This window comes from Rhinopithecus roxellana, chromosome 7 (genome assembly GCF_007565055.1).
Source record: "Rhinopithecus roxellana isolate Shanxi Qingling chromosome 7, ASM756505v1, whole genome shotgun sequence".
NCBI lineage: Eukaryota > Metazoa > Chordata > Mammalia > Primates > Cercopithecidae > Rhinopithecus > Rhinopithecus roxellana.
In genome coordinates, this window is record NC_044555.1 from 33,808,571 (window position 1) to 33,834,798 (window position 26,228).

Here is a 26,228-nt window from a genome sequence, read left to right on the forward strand (position 1 = left end):
ACACACACTCTATTTCTCAGATTTTTTATCTACCGCCAGCATATCAAGAGCCCAAGCACTGCTAGACTGCTTCCTATAGATGTGGCTCAGCTATGTCTGAACTGATCTTAGGTTCCTCAAAGGTCTTGATGTGAAGGAGCCACTTCATATACCACAATTCGTTGTAAAGTAAGGTTCATAGAGAGGAAAACAGCTCTGCCAAAAGACACTCATATCCCAAAGAGTTACTTACCATCATATGCAAGTCTCTGCAACATTCTGCAAGTCCAAAGCCGTTCTCCTTTCCACCCCAGCTCTTGAAAAAGGAAAAAGATAGTGTTAAGACAGTGCTTATGGTGACTGTGCGCCACTGCACTCCAGCCTAGACAACAGAGTGAGACCTTAGCTCTCTTTCTCTCTACGTACGTATACACACACACATACACACACATATATATATATATTTAAGAGTGTGTGGCTGCTTGGAACATAATGTTGAGAAGACATCCAATGTGAAAGTCAAACGAGAGGAAAAAAAGAACAGAAATAAGAACTTAAGACTCAAGGCAAGATGGTCTGTCTAAAGGTGATTTCTTCAATGAGATCAATTTCACTGTTCAGTGAGGATGCTCCTAGGAAGAACTCAAGCAGCAACTGCCAGTCATTGTATTCCACACCCCTGTAGTCACGTATGCTGACAGGTCGGTCATGTTCCACCAGGCCTTGCCTGAGGCTCTGCCTACTCACCTTCCGCACTAGGGAGGAATCACGCTTTCCAGTTCCTCTCTTTTTGGCATTAGCTGAGTTACAAGGCAGAAAATTCTGCCTTACTTATTACTACTGTACTTTGCCACTCAAATCTAAAAACTCATCAACAAGCCCCTGAGATAATGGGGGAATGGCTCAACTGGCTTCTAACTACAAAACTACTGTCATATAGTCTCACTACCTAGCCTGCATCTTCAACAGCCTTTAAAATATCATTTTAACATTAAGAGCATTATCGTATTTTTATTTTTAAATTATATATATAACCATTTTACATACATTACATAAAATATGTATTTATATATGTAAAATATATATATCTCCCTGCCTCATGGGGCAAGGCATATAGTTCAGGCAAACAATTGACAAAGTGAAAGAAATGAGGTATCATCTGAAACAAATTAATTTATCATGTCAAACTGAAAAGAGATTTTTATATTACAAATATAAAACAAATTTCATATAAAGATACATTTTGTATAATTTTTAAAATTATAAATATGTAAATTTTATATAAATATATAAAAATAAAAATTATATATATATATGTAGCTATATATGAAGAGAGTGTGACAGAGAGATAGACAAGTCTCCCTCTGTTGCCCAGGCTGGAGAGGAGTGCAGTGGCACAATCACAACTCACCACAGCCTCAAATTCCTGGGCTCAAAGGATCCTCTGCCTTAGCCTGTCACATAGCTAGGACTATAGGCATATGCTACCACCACACCAGGCTACATTTTTAGAATGTTTGTAGGGGTCTTGCTATATGTTGCCCAGGTTGGTCTCAACCTCCTGGCCTCAAGTGATCCTCCTGCCTTGGCCTCCCAAACTGCTGGGATTACAGCTGTGAGCCACCTTTTCCAGCCAAGCATTATCACGTTTTTAAGTCTGGCATGATTGAAGCACAAAATGCTACTTATATTTTGTGTCTTCATTTTATTCCCGTCTAGTGTGGGTCCCAATCACCTCAGATCTGGGCTGCCACCATGAACTAACATGGTTCTCTCTCTACATCTAAGTTGTGTCCTCTTTGTTAAATGCTATTATATCACTACTTGCCAAAGTCTCAAAAACAGTATAAATCACCGAAGGTGCCATTCACAAAGGTACGTACTATAGAATGCAATTTCTAAACCTGTAAATAAATAAATAAATAAATAAAACATCATCTGACTATCCCATGAGAAACACGCTTTCTCAAACTACACTTGACCTACTGGCAGCGTTTCTCAACCCAGGTATCATGTATGAAACACAGAATATGGTGAGTAATCTTTTATTCTCCAAAGAATAGTACATAACTAGCACCACCTTAGACACACAAGAGAGAAGTCATTTTGCTACATTAATAATGGATACCTTAGGGCATTAGGGCTTACTTCTCTAATGAAAACCTAAGTGAGAAAGTCTGCCTGGACACCGATATGTATATCCCCCACTCCCAGCTGTTTAAAAACAGAATGTTCTACTAGGAATGATGTCAGTGAAAATGGCAGAATGGGGAACTCCATAAGCCCACGCCTTCACAAAAACAGTGAATAAACTGACCGTCAGAATTCAAGTCCATCAGAACTCTAAAAAATAATCAGAAGTTTAAAACAACTAGGCAAGTTTAAGGTAATGAGACAAGAATCTGTAAAGTACAAGGTTCGACATTCATTAATATGTTAACAGGCTCACGCCTGAGGCAGGCGGATCAACTGAGGTCAGGAGTTCGACACCAGCCTGCCCAACACAGTGAAACCCCGTCTCTACTAAAAATACAAAATTAGCCAGGCATGTGGTCTACGCCTGTAGTCCCAGCTACTAGGGAGGCTGAGGTGGGAGGATGGCTTGAACCCGGGAAGCAGAGGTCGCAGTGAGCCAAGACTGCACCACTGCACTCCAGCCCGGGCAACAGAGTGAGACCCAAAAAAGGTAACAAACACCTGGTGCTAAATATGGCCAAATATTCATGTATTAAAGATATTCACTGTAGCATAATTTACCGCAGAAAAAAACTGGAAATTACCTAAGAAGAAAAATGTGAAGTAAATCGAGATAACCATAGATGGCACAATTGACAGTACCTAAAATATTCACACACAGAAGGTAAAAATCATACTGTAATGGAATCAATTTCTTCTTTCATGGCATTAGTCTCATTCCTGAAAATACCTTGCCACATCAAGCAGCATACAACCATGCAGTTATACTTTCTTTTAATGCTTGTATAACTTCATGTTTTTAACATTTTAGCTTTTTCTTAATTTTACTGTGATGAAGTAGAATCTAGCTTAATTGCCTCCCAAAGAGTGAGCCAGTTTTTACAACACCATCTTATTTGAATAATCAATTCTTTTTCTGCTAATCTGAAATGCCATCTTAACCATAAATTCGATTTCTACACATTGGATCTGCTTCTGGAACCTATTGATTGGTCAATTCCACCCTTAATTACCACACTATTTAAATTACTACAGCTTTATAAAATGGTTTAATACCTAATAAGTACTTCATTACATTTTCAATATTTTCTTGGCTCTTCCCAGGACAGCTGGTGAAGACTAAGACACATGCAACTTGCTGAAAACCATAAAGTAAGGAATAAGCTTGAAAGGCTGTGTATCCACACAATTATATTCCTTTTGTTTCTTCTGTTATTCCAACTAATTGACTACTTTTATTAGTGTCACCACAAAATCTTTCTTGCCAACTTTTGCAACCTGATAAAAAACAAGCACCTTTAATTAGAGAGTTTTGGTAAGCCGAGATCCTTAAAATACTCTGCCAACTCAAACATGACTCATGCAAGTCTGTGGTGTTGTTACATTTATGAGCTAATACCATTATATGAAATATAAAGAAATGTTTCTTGTAAAGAAATATTCATAAGATAAAGACTAAGAAAATATACCAAAATGAGTAGATACACAATTATGATAAATTTTGTTGTACACATTTCCAAAGTTAAAACACCAAGCACATATTTTTATCAGGAAGACAAGTTTGTTTTGCTTCCAACAAAATCAATATTAAATGTTAAGATTCTAGGGTACTTATTAGTCAGTACTATTCAGAGTAACACTAGTTCTTTGTCCTTATTATTCTTATTATTATCTATTTATCTTGCTTTCTCAAGTACTAAGTAAGCTTGTTTTTATTTAAAAAAACGAACATGACCATGCTCATAGAATCCCCAAATGCCTAAGACAGGAAGAGGAGATATTATTCTTCACATTTTAGCAGGAGCAAGGAGCCCGGGGACTGTCCAAAAATAACATAAGTAACTTCTGAGCCTCATGGTATTCACCTACCTGGTAGTGTTACTGTAACATCCTAGCACTTAAGTAGATATCCCATAAATAACTATATTCATTATGCCACAGGGGCATATACAACACTACCTCACACTAGACAGGATTTGCTAAATATTCAGACATCAGGAAAAAGGCTTGACGCTTTCTAAGATGGAATTATAAGAACTTGGTAAAAGTTTGTAACTTTACTCAACAGAATAGACTAGGCCAGTGGTTCTCCCTGGACCAGCAGGTTAGTATCAGTATTACCTGGGAACTTTTTAGCAATGCAAATTCTGAGGCCCACTCCAGGCCTAATGAATCAGAAACTCAGGAGTTAGGTGGGATGGAGGTGAGGAAGACTAATATATTTTTTAATAAACTGATTCTGATGCATGCTGAAGTTTACTAGACCTAGAGTATACCATACCTTCACGAAAGCCAGCCAACTGGCTTTCAACTGGTTCAACAAGCCTTTCTGGAAAATTTTCCCTAAATCTGTAGTTAACTAATCACTGTTCACATTCACAATTAGCCCACATCACTGGGTTGACTTAGTCATTAAAAAACTACTATGAGGAAAGACACCACATCCAAAGTCACTTTTCATAAAGACCAAAACACAATATTCAATCTTTTATTTTATTTTATTTTTGAGACGGAGTCTCGCTCTGCCACCCAAGCTGGAGTGCAGTGGCCAGATCTCAGCTCACTGCAAGCTCCGCCTCACGGGTTTACGCCATTCTCCTGCCTCAGCCTCCCGAGTAGCTGGGACTACAGGCGCCCGCCACCTCGCCCAGCTAGTTTTTTTTGTATTTTTTTAGTAGAGACGGGGTTTCACCGTGTTAGCCAGGATGGTCTCGATCTCCTGACCTCGTGATCCGCCCGCCTCGGCCTCCCAAAGTGCTGGGATTACAGGCTTGAGCCACCGCGCCCGGCCTCAATCTTTTATATAAATGCACTGACTGAACCATTTTTGAAAACACCATATACAAAAATACAATAAACGAAGACAATATACATGAAGATTTAGGGGAAAAAATACTTTTAAGATGACAAAGGACTAATATCTCCAATATGGTTTTTTAGAGCAGGAAAAAGTAACCAAATGGAAAAATGGACAAAAGATATAAATAAAACCTTTCACAAGAACAAATCCTAATGGCCAAGCATAAAGATGCTCAAAATCACTACTGATCAGTGAAGTGCCAAAAAATACACATTGAGATTTCTGGGACTCTATCATATGATCTCCATATCATCCCTTATAATATATTAAATGTATCAGTAACTAAGTGCATATATAAGATTGCTTAATATATATAAGATTGCTTATTGCATCATTCATAACAAATATGAGCATGCATCAATAGGGAAGTTGAGTAAAATATGGTACATGCAAAGCGTGGACTACTATGCAGCCATCAAAAGAACCCTATAGCTGTACAGATGACTTTAAAGTGATTTTTTAACAAGGTCCGAAATAAGAAAACAAGGATGCAAGGTATCCTGCATTTGTAACTAAAGGACAAAAACACCCTCAACAAGTCAATATAATATGAAGATAATATATAGAGAAAACGCTTGAGGTTACGGGGAGGTAAACCAAGAAGGAAAAGGCTGTTCTGAAAATAATCATGTGACAATATGCATGCACTTATAAAATAATGTGTGTGTAACATTTTAAAAGAAAGCAAATACAAAAGAATGGCATGTAGTTTCTCTGGTTGACATCCATCTATAAATGACAGCTCCTGTTTATTAAGTACTTCCAACATGATGGCATGGTTTTATTTATGACTTCCTTTACTCTGATCCTAAAAGAACTATGAGGTAGATATTGTAACCCCCAATTCACAGACACAGAAACAGGTTAATGTGATTTGTTGGCAAAAGTAGGTTTCACGTCCAAATCCAGGTTCTTAAACACATGCAAGTGAATGTGTTTGTTGCAAAGGAAGTTGCCTGAAAAGACTGAAGAGACATGAACCAAGATTTCTATGAGCATTGTTAAAGAAGCCCACAAGGCCAGGCACAGTGGCTCACGCCTGTAATCCCAGCACTTTGGGAGGCCAAGGCGAGAGGATCACCTGAGCTCAGGTGTTGGAGACCGGCGTGAGCAACACGGTGAAACCCCATCTCTACAAAAAATATAAAAAATTAGCCGGGCATGGTGGTGCATGCCTGTAGTCTCAGCTACTCAGGAGGCTGATGTGGGAGGACCAATTAAGCCCAGGAGGCTGAGGATGCAGTGAGCTGATACTGTGCCACTGCACTCCAGTCTGGGTAATGGAGTGAGACTGTCTCAAAAAAATAAATACATAAATAAAAGAAGTCCACATGAACAAGTCAAGTTTTTAGAGAAATTTTACATTTTAGAGAAATATGAAATTTTTAAATTTTAATGAGGGGTATTAGTATTGGAGGTACCATTACTAAATACCTAATTATCTCTAAACCTCAAAAACCTGTAAAAATCTTTTATTGCAAAGCACCAAACACACAAATCTATTAACAAAGGCTGCAATGTAAGGCACCTGTCAAGATTACAAATTGTCCAGGACTAGAAATTAACCTTCAATCTACAATCTCTTTAGATCAATTCAGAGCAAAAAGCAGCAAGCCTGTCAAAGGTAAGAAGTGTCAAAAATGCAAAGGGACAAAAAAGCAATCATTTAAGCAGTCCTTTCTGTGGTAACATCATCCAAAGGAAGAAAACAACTGGATCTGAATTACCTAAAAAAAAACAACACAAAGAAACAAACCCCTCATACTTTACATATGTGAGCCATTTATACCAAAAACAGTTTACATTTTAACTTCTACTTAAATTGTCAGAACATTTAATTAAAGTATGAAATACCAGTGTGTTTCTATCAGCCTAAAAGTAGAGTGGTAAGATGTGAATTCAGATGCTACTGTGGCCCTATACAAATAACCAAATTAACATGATCAAAGCTGTATTTTTAATGACTTCTAGGTCTGTTAACTTTCTTAGCAAACTCTTCTTTACCAAAGATCTTAAAAGTCACCTGTATTTACCTCTAAATATGTTTCTAGGATTTATGTCAAGTGTGAAGAAAAGTTCTAAACCCATTTTTCCCTCAGCCTACTGTCCCACTGTTCTGATATAAGCAACATAAGGCATACTCTTTCATTCTGCAGATGTATTGTCTATTCCTGCGCCAATTACAAAACTGGCTTAATGATAAAAAGCCTTATGATAAAAACTTGGCTTTATAATAAAATCACTACAGCTTTATGATATTATCTGATACAGCAACTCACCCTGATTATCAGTGTTTTCTCAGACATTTATTTGTGTCTCAGTTGATGCTATTAACAGACTTCCACTCAATTTGACTGACTGATTTAAATGAGAAAGGGAATTATTTCACAAAAACTAAGTTGAATATTTTGCAAAATATTCATCTAAAAGACAAGATGCTAAAATAAAAAGTGTCAAAGTATGAAAAGATTCAGGAGTAAACTCTAAAAAATTTAGAATCCTGTATGCAGGTTCCTTTTCTTCACATCAGTGCAACTCCATAAAGTAATCACACATTATAGTTGTAGTTTATGTCAGAAAACAGACTGCTTCTTACTAAGTCTTTGGCCCCACATAAGATGGGAAAGGGAATTATTTTTGTTTTTAAAAAATCATATGTATAAATGACTTTTTAAACATTTCCTGCTTTAACAAGATTTTTAAAATATTTAAACTACCAATCATCGGTCCTAATTTCATTAAAGGGCTTCTACCATATTAAGTCTTCCCACTTAAAAAATGTTACTGGTCTCTATTTAGACCATCCTTTAAATCTGCAAGTAAAGGTTTCGTGTTGGTCTAACAGATCTTAAATACTGCTGTTAAGATTTATTTTCCCTTATCCATAGGGATACATTCCAAGACCCCTAGGGGATGCCCGAAACTACAAGTAGTGGCAAACCCTATATAATACACCCCCCACACACATATTTTTTTCCTATATATACATACTGATGATAAAGTTTAATATATACTATAATACAAGTTATGTGAATGTGGCTTCTCTCTCAATATCTTATTGTACTGTACTGCAAGTAACTGAAACCATGGAAATCGAAACCTCGGATAAGGGGAGACTACTGTATTTGTTCATGTATCTGTCCCATTATTGCCCATTCAGATTCCCTTCTATCAAAGGTATAACTTTTGATGTCTGTTAATTTTTCTTTCTTGAAACTATATGTTGCATTGTGTACATCTTTTTAAGTTTCAGAAATGGTACTGAGCAATGAAAATTGTTGCTTTTACTTTTTTATGCACGAACCACTATGTTTAGAAGCCATCGATGTTGCTGTATTATTTGGGCCACTGCTTCTAAGTGCTACATACTCCATAGTGTGCATGTGCCTCATTTTACTTATTTGAATACCTACTAATGATGGATACCAAGGCTGCTTCCAACTCCTCACTACCACAAATGATGATGCAATATTCGGACAGAGATCACGTTTATGGAAATGATGTGATCTCATCTTTGAAATATACACCCAGGAGAACTAGTCTACACTCCTATCAACAATGCATGAGGGTTCCCATAGCTTCACATACCTGCCTGCACTTACCATTATATAGTTTTCTAAGAAATTTCTGCAAATCGAATGCTTACAAAGCTGTATCTTGTTTTATTTTTATTTCTCTAATTACTGAGTCTGGGCATCTACTCACATGAATTTCCTGTTCTATAAACTGCCTATCCATATCCTTTGCTCATCCTTGTTGATCTGAAAGAGTTCCTTGAATATTCTACATTAGCAGTCCCTTTCCAGTTTTAAAACATTGTTAAGCATTTTCAATCTACCATGGGTCTGTTAACTTCTGTTGTACGAAGTGCTGCCTAATTTTGCCTGCAGACCAGCTGCTTGCCATTACACCAATTGTTTGCAAGTGTTATTGGTCCAGGACAAAATGAGGTTGTACCAGAATGTTATTTAACTACATTGGTAACTATACTAGTTAGTACAACTGACATTTTTCTTGATGAAGGAAGCAGTGTGTTGATTTATATTCCAGTGTAAGGGCCTAAGGAGTAGCCTGGAGTTATGTGTTTTCTGTCAGGAAGTATATTTTTAAATATAATATTCAAAATTTTAATTTTAGGTTTATGCCATGGGGATTTTAAGAATTCTTTCCCCACCAGTTATTACTACACAACCTTCTACATTAACTCCCCTTAAATTTACAGTTTTAGGCCGGGCGCGGTGGCTCAAGCCTGTAATCCCAGCACTTTGGGAGGCCGAGACGGGTGGATCACAAGGTCAGGAGATCGAGACCATCCTGGCTAACATGGTGAAACCCCGTCTCTACTAAAAAATACAAAAAATTAGCCGGGCGAGGTGGCGGGCGCCTGTAGTCCCAGCTACTCGGGAGGCTGAGGCAGGAGAATGGCGTGAACCTGGGAGGTGGAGCTTGCAGTGAGCTGAGATCTGGCCACTGCACTCCAGTCTGGGCGACAGAGCGAGACTCCGTCTCAAAAAATAAAAAAAAAAAAATTTACAGTTTTAGCCAATGTGACTTATTTTACAGACAGAATCTTTGCTCATACTGTGAATGGGGTCTTTTCACCAATCATTTTCTCTTTTTTTTGAGATAGAGTCTCACTCTTGTCACACAGCCTGGAATGCAGTGGCATGATCTAGGCTCACTGCAACTTCTGCCTCCCGGGTTCAAGCGATTCTCCTGCCTCACCCTCCTGAGTAGCTGGGATTACAAGTGCCCAACACCACGCCCAGCTAATTTTTCTATTTTTTTAGTAGAGACGGGGTTTCACCATGTTGGCCGGGCTGGTCTCAAACTCCTGACCTCAGGTGATTCGCTCTCCTGCCTCGGCCTCACAAAGTGCTTGGATTACAGGCGTGAGCCACCACACCCGGCCTCACTAATCATTTTCTAATTGGTTACTATTAATACACGGAGGAGCTATCTGTTTCTGTATATTGATCTCTTACTTGGCTATCTCACTGTGCTTTTACTAGTTGTAATAATATTATCTCCCCAAGAAACAAAGAGACTCATCACCTACATGCAAATAGTAACAAATATTCTCTTTTCTTTTTTAGACAGAGTCTCAGTCTCACTCTGTCGCCCAGGCTAGAATGCAGTAGCACGATCTTGGCTCAATGCAGGCTTCACCTCCCAGGCTCAAGTGATCCTCTTACCTCAGCCTCCCAAGTAACTGGGACCACAGGTGTGTGCCACCACACCTGGCGGATTTTTGTACTTTTTGCAGAGATGGGATTTCGCCATGTTGCCCAGGCTGGTCTCAAACTCCTGGGCTCAAGCGATTTGCCTGCCTCAGCCTCCCCAAGTGCCAGTAATAACAGGCATGAAGCCATCATGCCCAGCCCAAATTTTCTTTTTTAATATGTATTCTTCGCTTCTTTCTTTTCTGTTGATTAGCATCTGTACTACAAATGTAAATGACAGAAGTTAATGTCTGATATTTTTGTGTGACTTATGAATTCAATGGAAATGCCTCAGCTCCCCCATTATGACTTCTGGTAGATAACTCTAGTTTCTTAAAGTTTATATGAAGCTTTTGTTAATGTGATAAATTTTATCAAATGCTTTGGAAGCATCTATTGAGTAATAGTTCCTTTTTCCTTTTAACTGTGACTTGGGAATCCAATGTTAAACCTCCTTGTGGTTTTTAACAGGAGGAGGAAATGTTTACAGTATCTTAAGAAAACAGGTTGCATGCTTGTATACACGTATTTCCAAATACAAGAAAAAAATGCTCCAACTTTAAGGGAAGTCTCATAGGGATGAATTATAGGTGATTGACATTTTGTCTATATTTTCCTAGAATTTTCAAAATACATGTTATATTTATAATTATACAAAACTAATTTATAAGTAATCATGGCACCTAAATTAGCCTGAAAACTTGAATTACTTTGAGGTAATCATTAAATACGCTTTTAAAAAGCCAGCCATAACACTTTTCTTCTAAGAAAGCTTTCCAACAGTGGGTTACCTCTCAAACCTAAGTATATATTAAGAAATTGTCTCCGGGAACACAGGACAATAGTTTGGTAGAGCTGAACTTTTATATGAGAGCTTTTGGCTTCAATTACAATCACTACTACTTACTGATCACAGCACTGAGTACTCCATAATTCATTTTATTCTAAATCAACCCTGAAGTAGATATGTTAAATTCCCAGAAGAGGAAACCAGTATGAGAGCTAGTACGCAGGGCCAGGACTCAAATCTAGATCGTCTTATTGCATTATACTTCCTTCTCACACAGAATTGAATATAATTTTGAACTTTCCTTTCAGAAGAGAAATTGCCACTTTTGAACAGAGAGATTTTGTTTGGTGAGCAGAGATTAAAGAATTCCTTCAAAATTACTTAACAACTGAGAATACTTAGGTTTTAAAAGAGGGCACCAATAGTTCTAACTCAATTAGGCCAGTGAAGTTAACTTAGGGATTCTAATATATTTTAACACTCTGAGAAACACCTGTTGAAAGGAATCATATGCTCTAATTTTTGCACCCATCCACTCTTCACCCAAGACTCACCTCTGCCAAATGTTGTAGCCGAGTTAGCAGCGGGGTCCTCTTGTCAGATCCCAGACGAGTGATGTAGTTTGATCTTTTGCTAAATACATATAGGAGATTAAGGACTGCCAGCACCACTTGCATATCAGAGGAAGCCAATAAAGTTGTCAAATGCTAAAAGGGACAAAAAAGGACAAAGCTCAAGGTATCAGGCACAACTGGCCTTGAAAACAAAACAAAATGTACCTGTCAACATTTACAAAGCTATCAAAAAGTTTAGTAACGTAATACAAAAAATATGTAAGTATTTGTACTCGGGAGGCTGGGGCAGGAGAATGGCATGAACCGGGAGGCAGAGCTTGCAGTGAGCTGAGATCGCGCCACAGCACTCCAGCCTGGGCGACAGACTGAGACTCTGTCTCAAAAAAAAAAAAAAACTGTGTGTATATGTATGTATGTATTTGATAATCTACAACATGCAACCTTATCCCCCAAGGAGCTTAAAATCTGGCAGTTAGTTATAAAATGCAATAAAAGTAAAAAAATGTAAACAGTAGTTCAAAACTGCACAGGTTTTCCCACAGGAAGGAAAAGAGACAAAAGAGGCAAATGTGATATAATACACATGTGGGACTCAAGAAGAACATAAAGTCTCTAAATGGACTAAAACTATTGTGAAAGAAAGATATTTTATGTTCTCTTCTGTATCCTTCATAACAAACATAAAGTTGAAATTAATTAAAACAGGGTCCTTCATAAAGAAGCTAAAGATATCCACAACAGTTCGTGGCAATTATGTAACATATAACTGTTACAGTACAGTATATACTCATAAGGAACCTGAGTGACTACTTTGGTTTTTTTTGTTGTTGTTGTTTGGAGATAGGGTCTCTCTGTTGCCCAGGATGGAGTGCAAAGGCATGATCATAGCTCCCTGCAACCTTGACCTCCCGGGTTCAAGCGATCCTCTCACCTAAGTCTTCCGAGCAGCTGGGACTACAGGCATGCACCACCACGCCCAGCTAACTCTTGTATTTTTTGTAGCGATGGAGTCTCACTATGTTGCCCAGGCTGGTCTTGAAACCCTGGGCTCAAGTGATCCTCCTGCCTCAGCCTGCCAAAGTGTTAGGATTACAGACATGAGCCACTGCACCTGGCCTTACTTTGGCTTTTAAATACAATTAAAACTCACCAATACATTGAAGCACTTGGTCAGAATTAAAATCAATATGTAATATAGCTAGAAATGAACCAAGGCATTTCCAGTTGCCAATTATACCGAAGGCCATGGACTTCCATGGGCAGCATATCTATTTCATCTTCAACAGACTGCCTATTTACCTCCCACTTAAAGCTCTGTATATTAGGCCTTTAGTTCAGTTATCCCACTTCTTTTCCTAAGCCATTTTAAGTTGTTTGTTCTGATTCTGTTTCTCTACTGAAGACGCAGGAAAACACACCTAAAATTAACAGGGCACCTAACTAATGATGACAGAAAGTCTCAAGTTGGGCTTCTATAAAAAGAAAATAATTTCTTATTACAGTGATATTTAACCAACTGAAAAGCTCACTGACTGCTGCACCCACCTTACTCTTCAAGGACACAAAGGATGCTATGAATATGTATCTTGGGATGGGTGTGGCAGAATACAGAGAGACTTTAAAGCAGCACACTAAAACTTAGAGAAGTACATTAATGTGATGAAAAAATCAAACTATTTCTAGCAATTTAAAAGTAATGTGGGGCTGATCTAACAGCCTAGGGCAAAAATCAATTCACGTAAATTTCCTTAAATACTTTTATATATATAACATTTCTCACTCATTTCTTGAATCTTGAAAAGGCAAAACAAAGGTGATAGTACAGAATCTTCCCATCAACCCTATGAAGGATAATATCTATATCCAAGAAACATTCTACTATTATCTTTGACAATGAAAAACCCAGAGCTCCATAATGAAAAGGAAAGAAGCAATAGAGAGAAATGGCAATTTCCTTATTTCTGGATGCACACAATTCTAGTTTAAGAACAGAGTACACAGGCTTTAACCTCCCCTACCTCTATGGAACTGTACAGATGCCGGGAAAAGCTGTACTCAATGAGCAAGGCTGTGAAGTTCAACACAGCCAAGAGAAGCATTTTCAGTTGCTCTCTTTCTGGCCTATCACATACGAGCATCCATGACATATTCTCCACTGTCTGTCCAGCATCTGCCAGTATTCCATCGAAGCGGTCCAACAGGTCCACCCAGTGATACAACTCGCACTGGAGAGGGGAGGAAAAAGAAGATGTAAGAATAAGGTAGAAGCGCCACATGGGTGCTTTCTAACTGAGCTTTGTTACAAGAGATTGCTGAGCATGACACCTAGACAAGTTCATGTCCCACCCTTGCCCATATGAGAAAGATCATACTCTGAGCTAAAAAGGCTGGAGTTCATTTCATACCCATCTAGATATATGTGCTAACACCACTAGACACCATAAAACCACTAGAGCTAGGTCTTTAGATGGAGAATTCTGGTTATATTCTAAGATCTACGAAGACAAGAGAACCATCCTTGCCAGAATCCATTTTATCAGAAAAATTCATTTTTCAGAGTTATCTAATAAAAGTTCTTCTGAACTAAAAATCCAGAAATTATCTCAAACTTATATTGTCAAACTACAGGAATTCTGTGATTGAGATTCTTAAGCATCACCTGTGAAATCAATTCCTCATCCTCAGCCAGCAAAATTTTCCTTGCCACTGGTTTAAAGCTATGTTAGGCATGCGGCACATGCTAGATGCTTATTAAGTAATTGCTGAATGAGGCTATCCCACTATGGTTTCTTATTCCATATCAGAGCATACAAAATGATGTATTAGTATACTGAGTCCTGTCTTTTGGGAGCATGGCTTCACATACCTTTCCAATGTTCCATGTTTTGATCTGCTGCAGTTCCAAGAGAAGTTGCTCATCATTACAAACTTTGAGTTTGTCTATTAAGGCTCTGCAGTCTGCAGGCTGAGAAAAAAAAGTATTCACAAAGATGTTTTGGAATAAGTGAGATGCAAACAAGGAGAATCGGAAAAGGAACCCTTAAGCTCACACAGTAATTTTCCTTTTGCTAGGATTTACTACTTAAGAAAACGAGACGTGCCAGACAATCTCTTGGGATTAAAATGGAAACCTCATGAGAAAACGTTTTTATTCCCCAACAATCCACCTGGCCTTCAAAAAAAAAAAAAAAAAAAAAAAAAAAAACAAGAAAAAAAAACACCTTGGATAAAGGTAGATGCAGACAAACTATTTGGAAAAGTGCAGACAAACTATTTGGAAAGTTACAGACAACAAAAACAGTAATAATAAAAAATTAAACATCTAAAAAAAAAAAAATTAAGGAATCTATACCATGGTCTGAAAGTTAACCAGAATGCCTGGTAGGTTATATTGAATCAGAGACTGCAAAGTCCTAGTGAATTCACAATTAAAGGTGAAGATTAGCATTAGCTATATTTTTCTGTAACATAAAACCCTTCACTTGTAAGGTGGTAAAGAGTTTCTGAACTTCGTAGAACTAGGACTCCATTCTTTCTTGGGGTTCCCATTTCCATACATTTCTGCTCTCTTCTACTGATGAATGGGCCTATTTGTCAGGTAACAAGGAGTGGATTAAGTATTTACAGTCAAGTTTCTGAAACTGGAAGGAGGGAAAGGGATAGGGGCTGGGAGAGAGAAGACTTCCGTTAATGAATGGCAGCTGGGAGAAGTGATTATTACACCTGTTCTTTTAACTCCATAAAGGCAGTACAGCATCCTGGGAATGGACCAGAGGTCTGGTACCAAACAAGTCTGGATTCATTTTTTAGCTTCATGTTTACTAAGCTATTTGATCATGAGCAAGTCTAACCTCTAAGCCACAGCTCTCTTATCAGAAAAACAGACGTAATAGCTACCTCCCAAATATGAAACTCAAATGTCTGCCACATACATAAAATACTTATCTCCCATAACAGGAGCTTAAATATTCAGAGACAGCATACTATTAAAAAGAGTCTTGGCGGCCGGGCGCGGTGGCTCAAGCCTGTAATCCCAGCACTTTGGGAGGCCGAGACGGGCGGATCACGAGGTCAGGAGATCGGGACCATCCTGGTCTACACGGTGAAACCCCGTCTCTACTAAAAAATACAAAAAAACTAGCCGGGCGAGATGGCGGGCGCCTGTAGTCCCAGCTACTCGGGAGGCTGAGGCAGGAGAATGGCGTAAACCCGGGAGGCGGAGCTTGCAGTGAGCTGAGATCCGGCCACTGCACTCCAGCCTGGGCGACAGAGCAAGACTCCGTCTCAAAAAAAAAAAAAAAGAGTCTTGGAATCAGGTAGTTGGTAAGCTACCTCTTTGAATCTCAGCATCCTCTTCTGCAAAATAAACTAACACGTATCTATATATCCAGCAATGCTGTCGTGAGATTCAAACTGGGAGAAATGTATTTTCGGCATCTGAAAAAACACGGAACCTAACAGGTGTTTATTTAAGCTAAGTCCAAACCTTTTCTCCCTCTAAGCATTATTAAGATCTACCTCAAATATTCATGGTAATTAAATGTATGTAAAATCCTTGGCACAAAATCCTTCCACAAACCAGGCCTGCAGTTTTTCCTCCTCTCTTCTAAGATGTATAAGTTGAGGGAGAGGCAGTGAAGCAGCAGAAATAGATAACATGGAAATTTGAACCACCCGCTTATGCAGTTCACTTGTGCCTGCTGGACCTACTTGGGTCCAGCATCAAACGTGTTACTTCTATTTCTAATGGAATGCAGCTATACAAATCCAATTTTATGATGTGTATGTGAGATAACACCCAGGTCATGATTAACATTTGGATCCTGTAATAACTCAGTATATCTCATAACCAGACATTCAGTCTTTATCAAGGCCCAGTAGCAAGCCTGAAGCTGCTTTTGTGAATGTAGAATAGCTGGTGGCAGAGGACAGCACAGCCAAAAGTCTAGGGGTCTTACTTGTAATTCTACTGGGACTTGCCAAAAGCACCACATGGAATCTTTAGCTGACACCTAAGTCAGTCACCTGGGTCTACTAGGTCATAATGTCCAAGTGATAGGGAAACTTGTGTCATAGCCTGGACCTTTTGCAGAGTCTTTTCTAGATCCAAACCTTACTAACACTTTAGTGGTACCCCACTAAATGTGTTAGAGGTTATGCAGTAAATAGGTCAAAATAGTATGCCCAAATGTGACCAACCAATATGTTGGCTCCAAAATCCAAACACATCACACATTGTTCCTCTTTCTTCACAGTGTGTGGTACAAGGTGCAGCAACTTCCCTCTCACTTTAGAAGGGATATCCCAATATTTCCCAGACCCTGTGGCCACTAGAAACTTTCCTAATGTGAAAGGTCCTCAAGCTTCCACAAGGTTTGTTTCTGACTCTCTGGCACAAATATGTCTGAGGCATCTAAGGTGTGCTTGTGTTTTCTGTTCACAAGATCCAGTTAGCATAATGGCATCAATTTAATGTACCAGTATGATGGTCTCTGTTTTATCAGACTATCAAGATTCCTTGCCTTTTGCAGGAGAAAGCAGCAAGCACAATGTTAAGATACAAGAAAGCATTTGCCAGTTCAACAGCTGAATACCAATTGCCAGGGTTTACAGTGATTTATTTCAATAGATACCGTATCTGGGGAAAAACTCCTTTGCACAGCTGCTGATACACAAAGTGATCAATAAAAGCCTTTCGTAAGAACAGTACCTAGCATTGACCACAGTATGGGAAATGGGGGCAATTTTGTATGCTGCTCAAGGAAAATAGACAACAAGTCTTAAAAATGTCCATAACCAGTGACACAAAAATTCTACTTCTGGGAGTTTATGCTAAGTAACTTGCTAGTAACTAGGAAACAAGGGCCAGAAATCAGTATAAGACTCCAAGAGCAACCCCTTACAATCCACTAGGTTAAAAACTTTCTTTTAATTTGCATTTCTCCAATTACCCACAGAGTTGAATCTTGCTGAACATTTACTGGGTTTGTTCTTTTCTTAAATGCCCTATGCCCATTTTGTCATTGGGATATTCACTTCTCCTGATTTATATACTGAAAACATTAACTACACTGGGTTACAAATATTTTCCCTAGCTTGTCATGTGTCTTCCCCCTCCCCCGCCCCGCCTGAGCTTATTAAGGTGTAAATGGTATACAAAAAACTGCACGTAATTCATGTATACAACTGGGTGAGTTTGGATGTATGTATACACTCATGTTGCCATCACAATCCAGGTAATAAACATATCCATCACCTCCAAGATTCCTTGTGTCCTTATGTGTATGCATGATCGTGTGTGTGGTAAGAATACTTATATGAGATCTACCCTCATAACAAATTTTTGAGTAGTCCCTCTGTATTCGCTGGGGATTGGTTCTAGGACCCCCATGAATACCAAAATCTATGAGGCTCATCCTTTGTATAAAATGGCACAGTATTTGTATATAACCTATACACATCCTCCTATATACTTTAAACCATCTCTAGTATTACAATACTGAATTCAATTCAATGTAAATAGTTGTTACACTGCATTGCTTTAAAGTTTCTATTTTTACTTTTGTATTATTCTTTTTTATTGTTTTTTTCCCCCAAATATTTACTATCCAGTTGGTTCAGTCTGCAAATGTGGAACCCACACACATGGAGGGCAGACTAGACTCAATACCTGACTGTTAACTGTAGGCACTATGTTGTTCTACAGCAGATCTCTGGAACTTGCTTACCTTGTATGATTTTATATCCACTGAGCAGCAACTCCCCCTTCTCTCGCCCCACCATTTCCTGGTAACTATCATTCTCCTGCCTACTTTTATATCTTTGACTATTTTAGATGCCTCATATAAGAGGATTCACGCACTATTTGCCCCTCTGCGGCTGACTTATTTCACTTTGCCTAATGTCTTCGAGGGATTAATTTCCAAAATATATAAGGAACTCCTGCAACTCAATAGCAAAAAACCCCAAATAACGCAAATTCTAAAACTGGCCAGGGACTTGAATAGATACTTATCCAGATGTCTATTTACATACAAATAGTTTAAAAGTATATAAAAAGGTGCTCCATATCAAGGAAATCATCAAGGGAATGCAAATCAAAACCACAATGAGCTACTACTTCACACCTGTTAGGATGGCTACTGTCATGTCTTTTAAATTTTGGATACAGTACTTAACATTTCCATTATGGTTTTTTCCTTTGTTTTAATGCTTGGAAAGACCATGCCCACTTAAGACAAAGGAAACATTCGCCTTCATGTTCTACTTCTCCTACAGCTTATTTCTTTTAAAAACATTTGACTTTTGGTTTATCTAAAATTTATCACAATATAATAGTAACCCATGCTCCACAAGATAAATAATTAGTCTAGCACGGTTTCCTAATACTGTCCCTTCTTTCCAATTTATAATCCCTCTATTATCACATATCTAGTTCTTATATACACCAGGATCATTTTTCTAGGTCTTCTATTCTCGTAGCAGTAGATTCTTACACTGGTTCCACTTTAAATTTTTAAATTACAGTTTCTTAAGCAAGTTTTCTTTTTGTCCTTCAGTAAAAGACATTCAAGTACAGTTGTCAAAACTTCTAGATGCCAAAACACATCAAAAACAAAATCAAAAGCAAATGAAGATATTTCCAACAGATACGAAAATGAGTACGTTCAATATATATGGCATTCAGTAAGAGAAACACTGATATTCCAATGTCGGATACAAAATGAACAGCACAAGAAGATAACTGATATAGAACAGTGAAATACTTTCTTCCCCACCTATGAAATTAACAAAAATTTAAAAGACAATCTGTAATACTGACAAAGGTATGTGAAGAAAGTGCTGCTCATACTCATTAGTACAATGCTAAATGAAAACGGCAGGGTAATTGTGTGTGCACATGTAATAATTTTTTAAAAGACTGGAAGAAGCCTGGGCAACAAGGCAAGATCCTGTATCTACAAAAAATAAAAAATTAGCCAGGCATGGTGGCATGCACCTATAGTTCCAGCTACTCAGGAAGCTGAGGTGGGAGCATTGCTTGAGCTGGGAGGTCAAGGCTGCAGTGAGCTGTGATCTCGCCACTGCACTCCAGCCTGCGTGACAGAGCAAAATCCTGCCTCAAAAAAAAAAAAAAAAAAAAAAAAAAAAAAAAAAAAAAAACTGGAAAAAATACAGCAAAATGTTATTGTTCTCTTTTGGTGATACTTGCCAGGTACTTTTACATTCTTTGAAAACCAAGTGGCTTGTATTTACAATATGAACTAACTTACGTGCCAGATACTATGCTAAGCAATTGCCTCACATCAAGAAGGAAAAAATTTTTTGTAGCTGTGGAAACTAGGCAAGTTAATAACCTTTCAGCCACAAAAGTCTAGTAAGATTCAAACCTAGGTCTAATTCCAAAGCTTGTGCTCTTTGAACTAAGCACACAGGGTCAACAGGACTATCACAATGCAATACCACTTCCTTAACCTCAGAAAGCAGTTCAAGCTAGCTGGTGGAATATTACTAGATTGAAGCCAGGATTTCTACTGTCGACAAAGGGTTAATTGATATGACCACCCAATACACAAGTTAAGCTGAATTGTGTGATTAAGAATCACTAATAAAGACAGCTAAAACACTAGCCTTAACAAAAAAAACTAGTAAGAAAGATGTTACCACTTTCATTTTCTAAAAAACAAAATTGTAAGATCCCAGAAGTACATTAAAAATCTGAATCCACATCTGCTCTTTCCATTACACCACACTTCCTTTCTGCATAGGAAGGAATTGCACAGCAGCCTGAGAGCGGACTTCAGGCACACACAGCTACAAAGAACTAACTGATCAGTGTTCACTTTCCACTGGTCTCTTGGCTATCCACTTTTTTAACCCAGGGAAGTTCAAAAGAAAATCTTACTGTTTCTAGACAAGCTGTTGTTTTATTGCCTTTTGTATGGGTGATGAGATTTGAAGAGCATGGATGAACTGTTCACAAATATTTTTTATTTTTTAATGAAGAAAAAATAAGCAAAGCAAACTTTTGGATACTTACAGCCTCGGTAGGTGTCTTCTTCAGTTTAGTCCTGTCTACTTTCATGATTTCAATTTTCAGCTTTACGATCTGAAAAGAAAATCCCCAAAGAAGTGAGAACTTAAAGCTACAATCTTGAGCTCTACAAGCTTGGACATAGACAATACAGAATGAAGAGCAATGCAAAATGCTTAAAGTAACAACACTGGAGTTATGATGCTATGCCATCTCAGAGGCACGACTATTGAGTAGAGAGAGGTAAAGAATCTCTCCAGATCAAACTGGCCCACATCCCCATGTTGTACAAGACTGAAACCAAGTCAAGCCAAAATGAAAAATTTTTTTTCTTTTACAAGCATCTCCAACTCTTAATTGAAAATAAGAGTGTACAATGTTTGCAACACATCTCAGGATGGAAAAACTCACCATAGCCCTGCAGTTTCCTGATAGCTTCCATTTCTAGGAATTAATCCAAAGAAAGTCATAAAGATGTACACAAATATTTAACCACAAGAATTCATATTGCATGACCATGTGTAATAGTAAAAGATTGAAGACCTACTGTTCCATCACAAGGTTAAAAAAAGACCAAATGTCCAAAATATGATTTGTTTAAAATGGAATAGCGCACAACTGTTAAAAATATTAGACAACTATATAATACACAAAGATGTTCATGATGAAATAAAAAGGTTACAAAACGGAACATACGGTATAAACTTATGTCTACTGAAAACAGCTCAGAAGGGCTAGGCATCAGAATATTAATTCATTGTTAACGGAAAGGATTATGTATGACTGTTTTACCTATGCACCTTTTACTGTTCCTACCAATAAAAATGTATTAGTTGTATCATAAGAGCAAAGGCAAAACAATACTTCTATTTTTCAATTAAAAAATGAAGAATCCCAACAGAAATATTCCGAGCACAGAAAACAATCATTTTATTAAGCCATGTAATTTGGAAGGCTCTAAAGCAGACAACAGCCTGATCAGATCCCTAGATCTTTGATGGCAGACAAGTCCTCCAAAGCACAAGAAGTAAGTTTCTCCTGTTAGCAACTAAGACATATGCAGAGGTAGAAGTGGGTTGCAGGCTCTTTACACACAAAAGATTCTGCTATTAACAATGTATTTAACTCAGTAGCAGTCACTAGAAATCAATGTCCCTCCCCCAAGAAGGCTGCCATAATATAAAGCTGACCAATTACAGTATAAATTTCAGGCAGCTTTTTGCCTACATTTAGTCCAATATACTCAGTACTACGGAAACAGCGTGTATTTGCCTGTATGACCTGCATCCAATCAGCAGGCATTCAAGGAAGAGTTTGTAAAAAATTCAGAATACATTCTAAAACATTTCTGTAGAGACCATTCCTTAAGAAGAAAAAATGTTTTCTATGGTTGATACTTAGGGTATGTAATTCCAGATTACTTTTTAAAAAGTTATCTCAGTATCAATACAAAATGAACAAAATGCCTGGTGCCAACAACCTCAAAATATCTCAAATGAAGCCAACAGGATTCTGGCAACAATCCTGTCCATGTGGTGGAAACTATAAGCTGAGCTATTTGTACGCTTACTCTCAAGGCTTTTTTTCTCCCCTTTTCTCACAAACATCTCACGCAAGTGGCTGTCACACTATTGTGGCTTCAGTCATTTGCAGGGAGGTTATTAAACTGCCCCTGCTGCAAGACGTAGCAACCAGCCTCAATACCATGCAACTCAAATAACTGATGCTTTTCCTCTAAGATTAGGAACAAGGCAAAGAAGTCCATTATCATGACTTTTATTCAACATACTGCTGAAAGTTCTAGCCAATATAATATAGTAAGAAAAATAAATAACAGGCACACAGATCAGAAAGGAAAAAATAAAAATGGCCCCTCTTTGCAGATGTCAAAGGATCATCCACATAGAAAACCCAAGAAATCTATTTTAAAAGCCTCCCAGAGGATGGGCGCAGTGGTTCACTGGACTCCAGCCTGGGCAACAAAGCGAGACTCCATCTTAAAAAAAAAAAAAAAAAAAAAAAAAAAAAAGGCCAGGCGCGGTGGCTCATGCCTGTAATCCCAGCACTTTGGGAAGCTGAGGCGGGCGGATCATGAGGTCAGGAGATGGAGACCATCCTGGCTAACACGGTGAAACCCCGTTTCTACTAAAAATACAAAAAAAGTAGCCCGGCATGGTAGCACGTGCCTGTAATCCCAGCTACTTAGGAGGCTGAGGCAGAAGAATTGCTTGAACCTGGGAGGCGGAGCTTGCAGTGAGATCGCACCGTTGCACTCCAGCCTGGCAAGAGAGAGACTCTGTCTTCAAAAAAAAAAAAAAAAAAAAAAAAAAGAGCAACCCTCCCAGAGCTAATAACCAATCTCAGCAGTCATAAAATACAAGATAAATGTTAAAAAAGCCAATCATGTTTCTATATACTAGCAATGGATATGTACACTCCAAAGTTAATGCAATACAATTCACAATCACTAAAAAACAATGAAGTATTTCCATATAAATCTACAGAATATGTACAAGACTTATATGCTGAAAACTACAGAACACTGATTTAAAAAAATCAAAGATCTAGGCTGGGTGCGATGGCCCACGCCTGTAATCCCAACACTTTGGGAGGCCGAGGTGGGCGGATCACGAGGTCAGGAGATAGAGACGATCCTGGCTAACAGGGTGAAACCCCGTCTCTACTAAAAATACAAAAAAACTAGCCGGGCGAGGTGGCGGGAGCCTGTAGTCCCAGCTACTCAGGAGGCTGAGGCAGGAGAATGGCATGAGCCCGGGAGGCGGAGCTTGCAGTGAGCCGAGATCGCGCCACTGCACTCCTGCCTGAAAGACAGGGCGAGACTCCGTCTCAAAAAAAAAAAAAAACCAAAAACAAAACAAAGTCAATCGCTTTCCTATATACTAGCAACGAACAAGTAGAATTTGAAATCAAAAACATATTATTTACATTACAAGAAAGAAACACTTAGATATAAATCTAACAGAATATGTATAAGATCTATACAATGAAAACTATAAAATTCTGATGAAAGAAATCAAAGAACAATTAAATGGAGAGATATTCCAAATCCATGGATAGGAAGACTCAGTACTGCCAAAATGTTAAGTCATTTCCAACTCTAAAGATTCAATGTAACTCCAATTAAAATTTCAACAAGTTATTATGTGAATATTGACAAACTGATTCTAAAATTTATATGAAGAGGCAAAAGATCCAGGATAGCCAACACAACATCGAAGGACAAGAACAAAATCAGAAGAACTACATTACCCGAAATCAAGTCTTATCATAAGGCTACAGTAAGCAAGAGTATGGTACCAGTAAAAGAATGAACAGATCAATGGAACAGAATTAGGGAACCCAGAAGTAGACCCACATAAATATAGTCAACTGATGATCTTTGACAAAGAAGCAAAGTCAATATAATGGACAAAAGATAGTCTTTTCAACAAATGGTGCTGGAACAACTAGATATATACATGCAAAAAAAAAAAAAAAAATCTAGACCAAAATTACATGTTTCACAAAACTTAAGTCAAAATGGATCACAGACCTAGATGTAAAATATTCTGCTCTGTAAAAGAAACTGTCAAAAGAATAAGTGGACAAGTCAGACTGGGAGAAAATATTTGCAAAGGACATACAAAGGACTGTTACCCAAAATACACAAAACTCTTAAAACTCAACAGTAAGAAAACAAGCTGATTTAAAAATGGGCCAAAGACCTTAACATACACCTCACCAAGACAGACAGATAGCAAATAAGCATATGAAAAGATACTCCACATCATACGGCATCAGGGAAATGCAAATTAAAACCATGATGAGGTATCACTATGGCCAAAACCCAGAACACTGACACCACCAAATGCTTGTGAGGATGTGGAGCAAGTAGAACATTGATTCATTGCTGGTGGGAATGCAAAATGGTACAGTCACTTTGGAAGTCAGTTCAGTGGTTTCTTACAAAACTACTCTTACCACATGACCCAGCAATCAATACTCCCTGGTATTTACCCAAAGGAGTTGAAAACTTATGTCCACACAAAAACCTGCACATGGATGTTTATAGTACCTTTATTCATTATTGTCAAAACTTGGAAGCAACCACAATGTCCTTTAGTAGGTGAATGGATAAACTGTGGTACATCCAGACAATGGAGTATTATTCAGTAGTAAAAAGAAATGAGCTATCAAGCCATGAACAAACATGGAGGAAACCTAAATGCATATTAGTAAGTGAAAAAAATCAGTACGAAAAGGCTACATACTGTATGATTCCAATCACATGACATTCTGGAAAAGAAAAAACTAGAGACAGTAAAAAGATCCATGGTTGAGGAGGGTTAGTGGGGAGGGAAGAATGAAGACGTGGAGCACAGAAGATTTTTTGGCCAGTGAAACTACTCTGTGTGATACTATAATGGTGGACACATGTTATTATGTGTCTAAACCCCAGAAGTATACACCAAGGGTAAACCCTAATGTAAACTATGGCCTTTGAGTGATAATGATGTATCAATGTAGATTAATCAATTGTAACAAGTGTTACCACTCTAGTGGGAGATGCTGATAACAAGGGAGGCTATGCATGTGTGGAGGCAGGCAGTATATGGGAAATTTCTGTACCTTCTGCTCAATTTTGCTGCGAATGTAAAACTACTCTAAAAATAAAGTCTATTAAAAAAAAAAAATCCTCCAAAACAAGAGCACAGAGTAACTTATGCACTGAAATAAGTAAATCACAACCATTTTACTTTTATAATGCAGGTGAGTCACTGATGAATCTTCAAACAAATAAGCATCTTGCTCTAACTAATGCTGTTTTGACCTAGGGTACTATACTAGTCAAGTGTCTGTAACTACAGAAAGACTGGATAATTAATGCAGCCAAGTAATTTACTGGAAGAGTATCTGATAGCTCACAGAACTGACAGAAGGCTAGGGCTCTACATCCAGAACACTAAGAGGAACCAAGGAAGCTAGGGAGCCTGGAACTACAGCCAAGGAGCCCCCACGGAAACAGCTTAGCTGGGGGTGCTTCTGCTGCCAACACAAGACTCTGGATGCCTAGAAACTATGCTGGTGGCATAATAATTCTAAATCATTTCAGGTTATTTGCATGAGTGGCACTAGACTCTAAGTCCCAAGTGTAAGCATTTGATGCACCCAATAAAATAACACAGCCAATATGAATGAACACACACAAATGTCCCCATAACAAGTGCAATCCTACCTTGGTGTCTATAATTCTACTGCAAGAAACATTTGCAGTTTAAAAAACCAAGACATCACCGTTCATGAGACATCAACTTTAAAAATTTATAAGTTGTTGTGTTCTCATATTTCTAAAACTGGTTTCAACGGTGGGAGGGGGGAACGTTTACTGAGTGTCCGTTACAAGCCAGACAATACTGAGACTGGAGTTTCCCAAAGTGTGTTAGAATGTCTTGCTCTATAAAGGGAGACAAGAATCCTGTAATTTGGGAAGTGTTATACACAGAATTTCTCTTCCACTAGGGCAGTCACATAGCTAATTGACATTATTAATGGCTCTAAGACATCTTAGGTA

General features: G+C 38.1%; 1 protein-coding gene across 12 annotated transcripts in view; it reads right to left on the minus strand.

The window, feature by feature from the left end:
• Positions 1–26,228, minus strand: part of HUWE1 (HECT, UBA and WWE domain containing E3 ubiquitin protein ligase 1) — a 153,353-nt gene that overhangs the window by 100,495 nt on the left and 26,630 nt on the right. For all 12 annotated transcript variants that reach the window (XM_030934819.1, XM_030934818.1, XM_030934827.1 and 9 more), the window contains 5 exons: positions 20,663–20,731; positions 14,489–14,587; positions 13,641–13,847; positions 11,602–11,754; positions 233–295 (listed from right to left, as the gene is read on the minus strand). In XM_030934819.1, coding sequence (XP_030790679.1) covers positions 233–295; positions 11,602–11,754; positions 13,641–13,847; positions 14,489–14,587; positions 20,663–20,707 — 567 coding nt within the window. In that variant the 5' untranslated portion in view covers positions 20,708–20,731. Of the gene's footprint in view, positions 1–232; positions 296–11,601; positions 11,755–13,640; positions 13,848–14,488; positions 14,588–20,662; positions 20,732–26,228 lie in introns of those variants that run through there.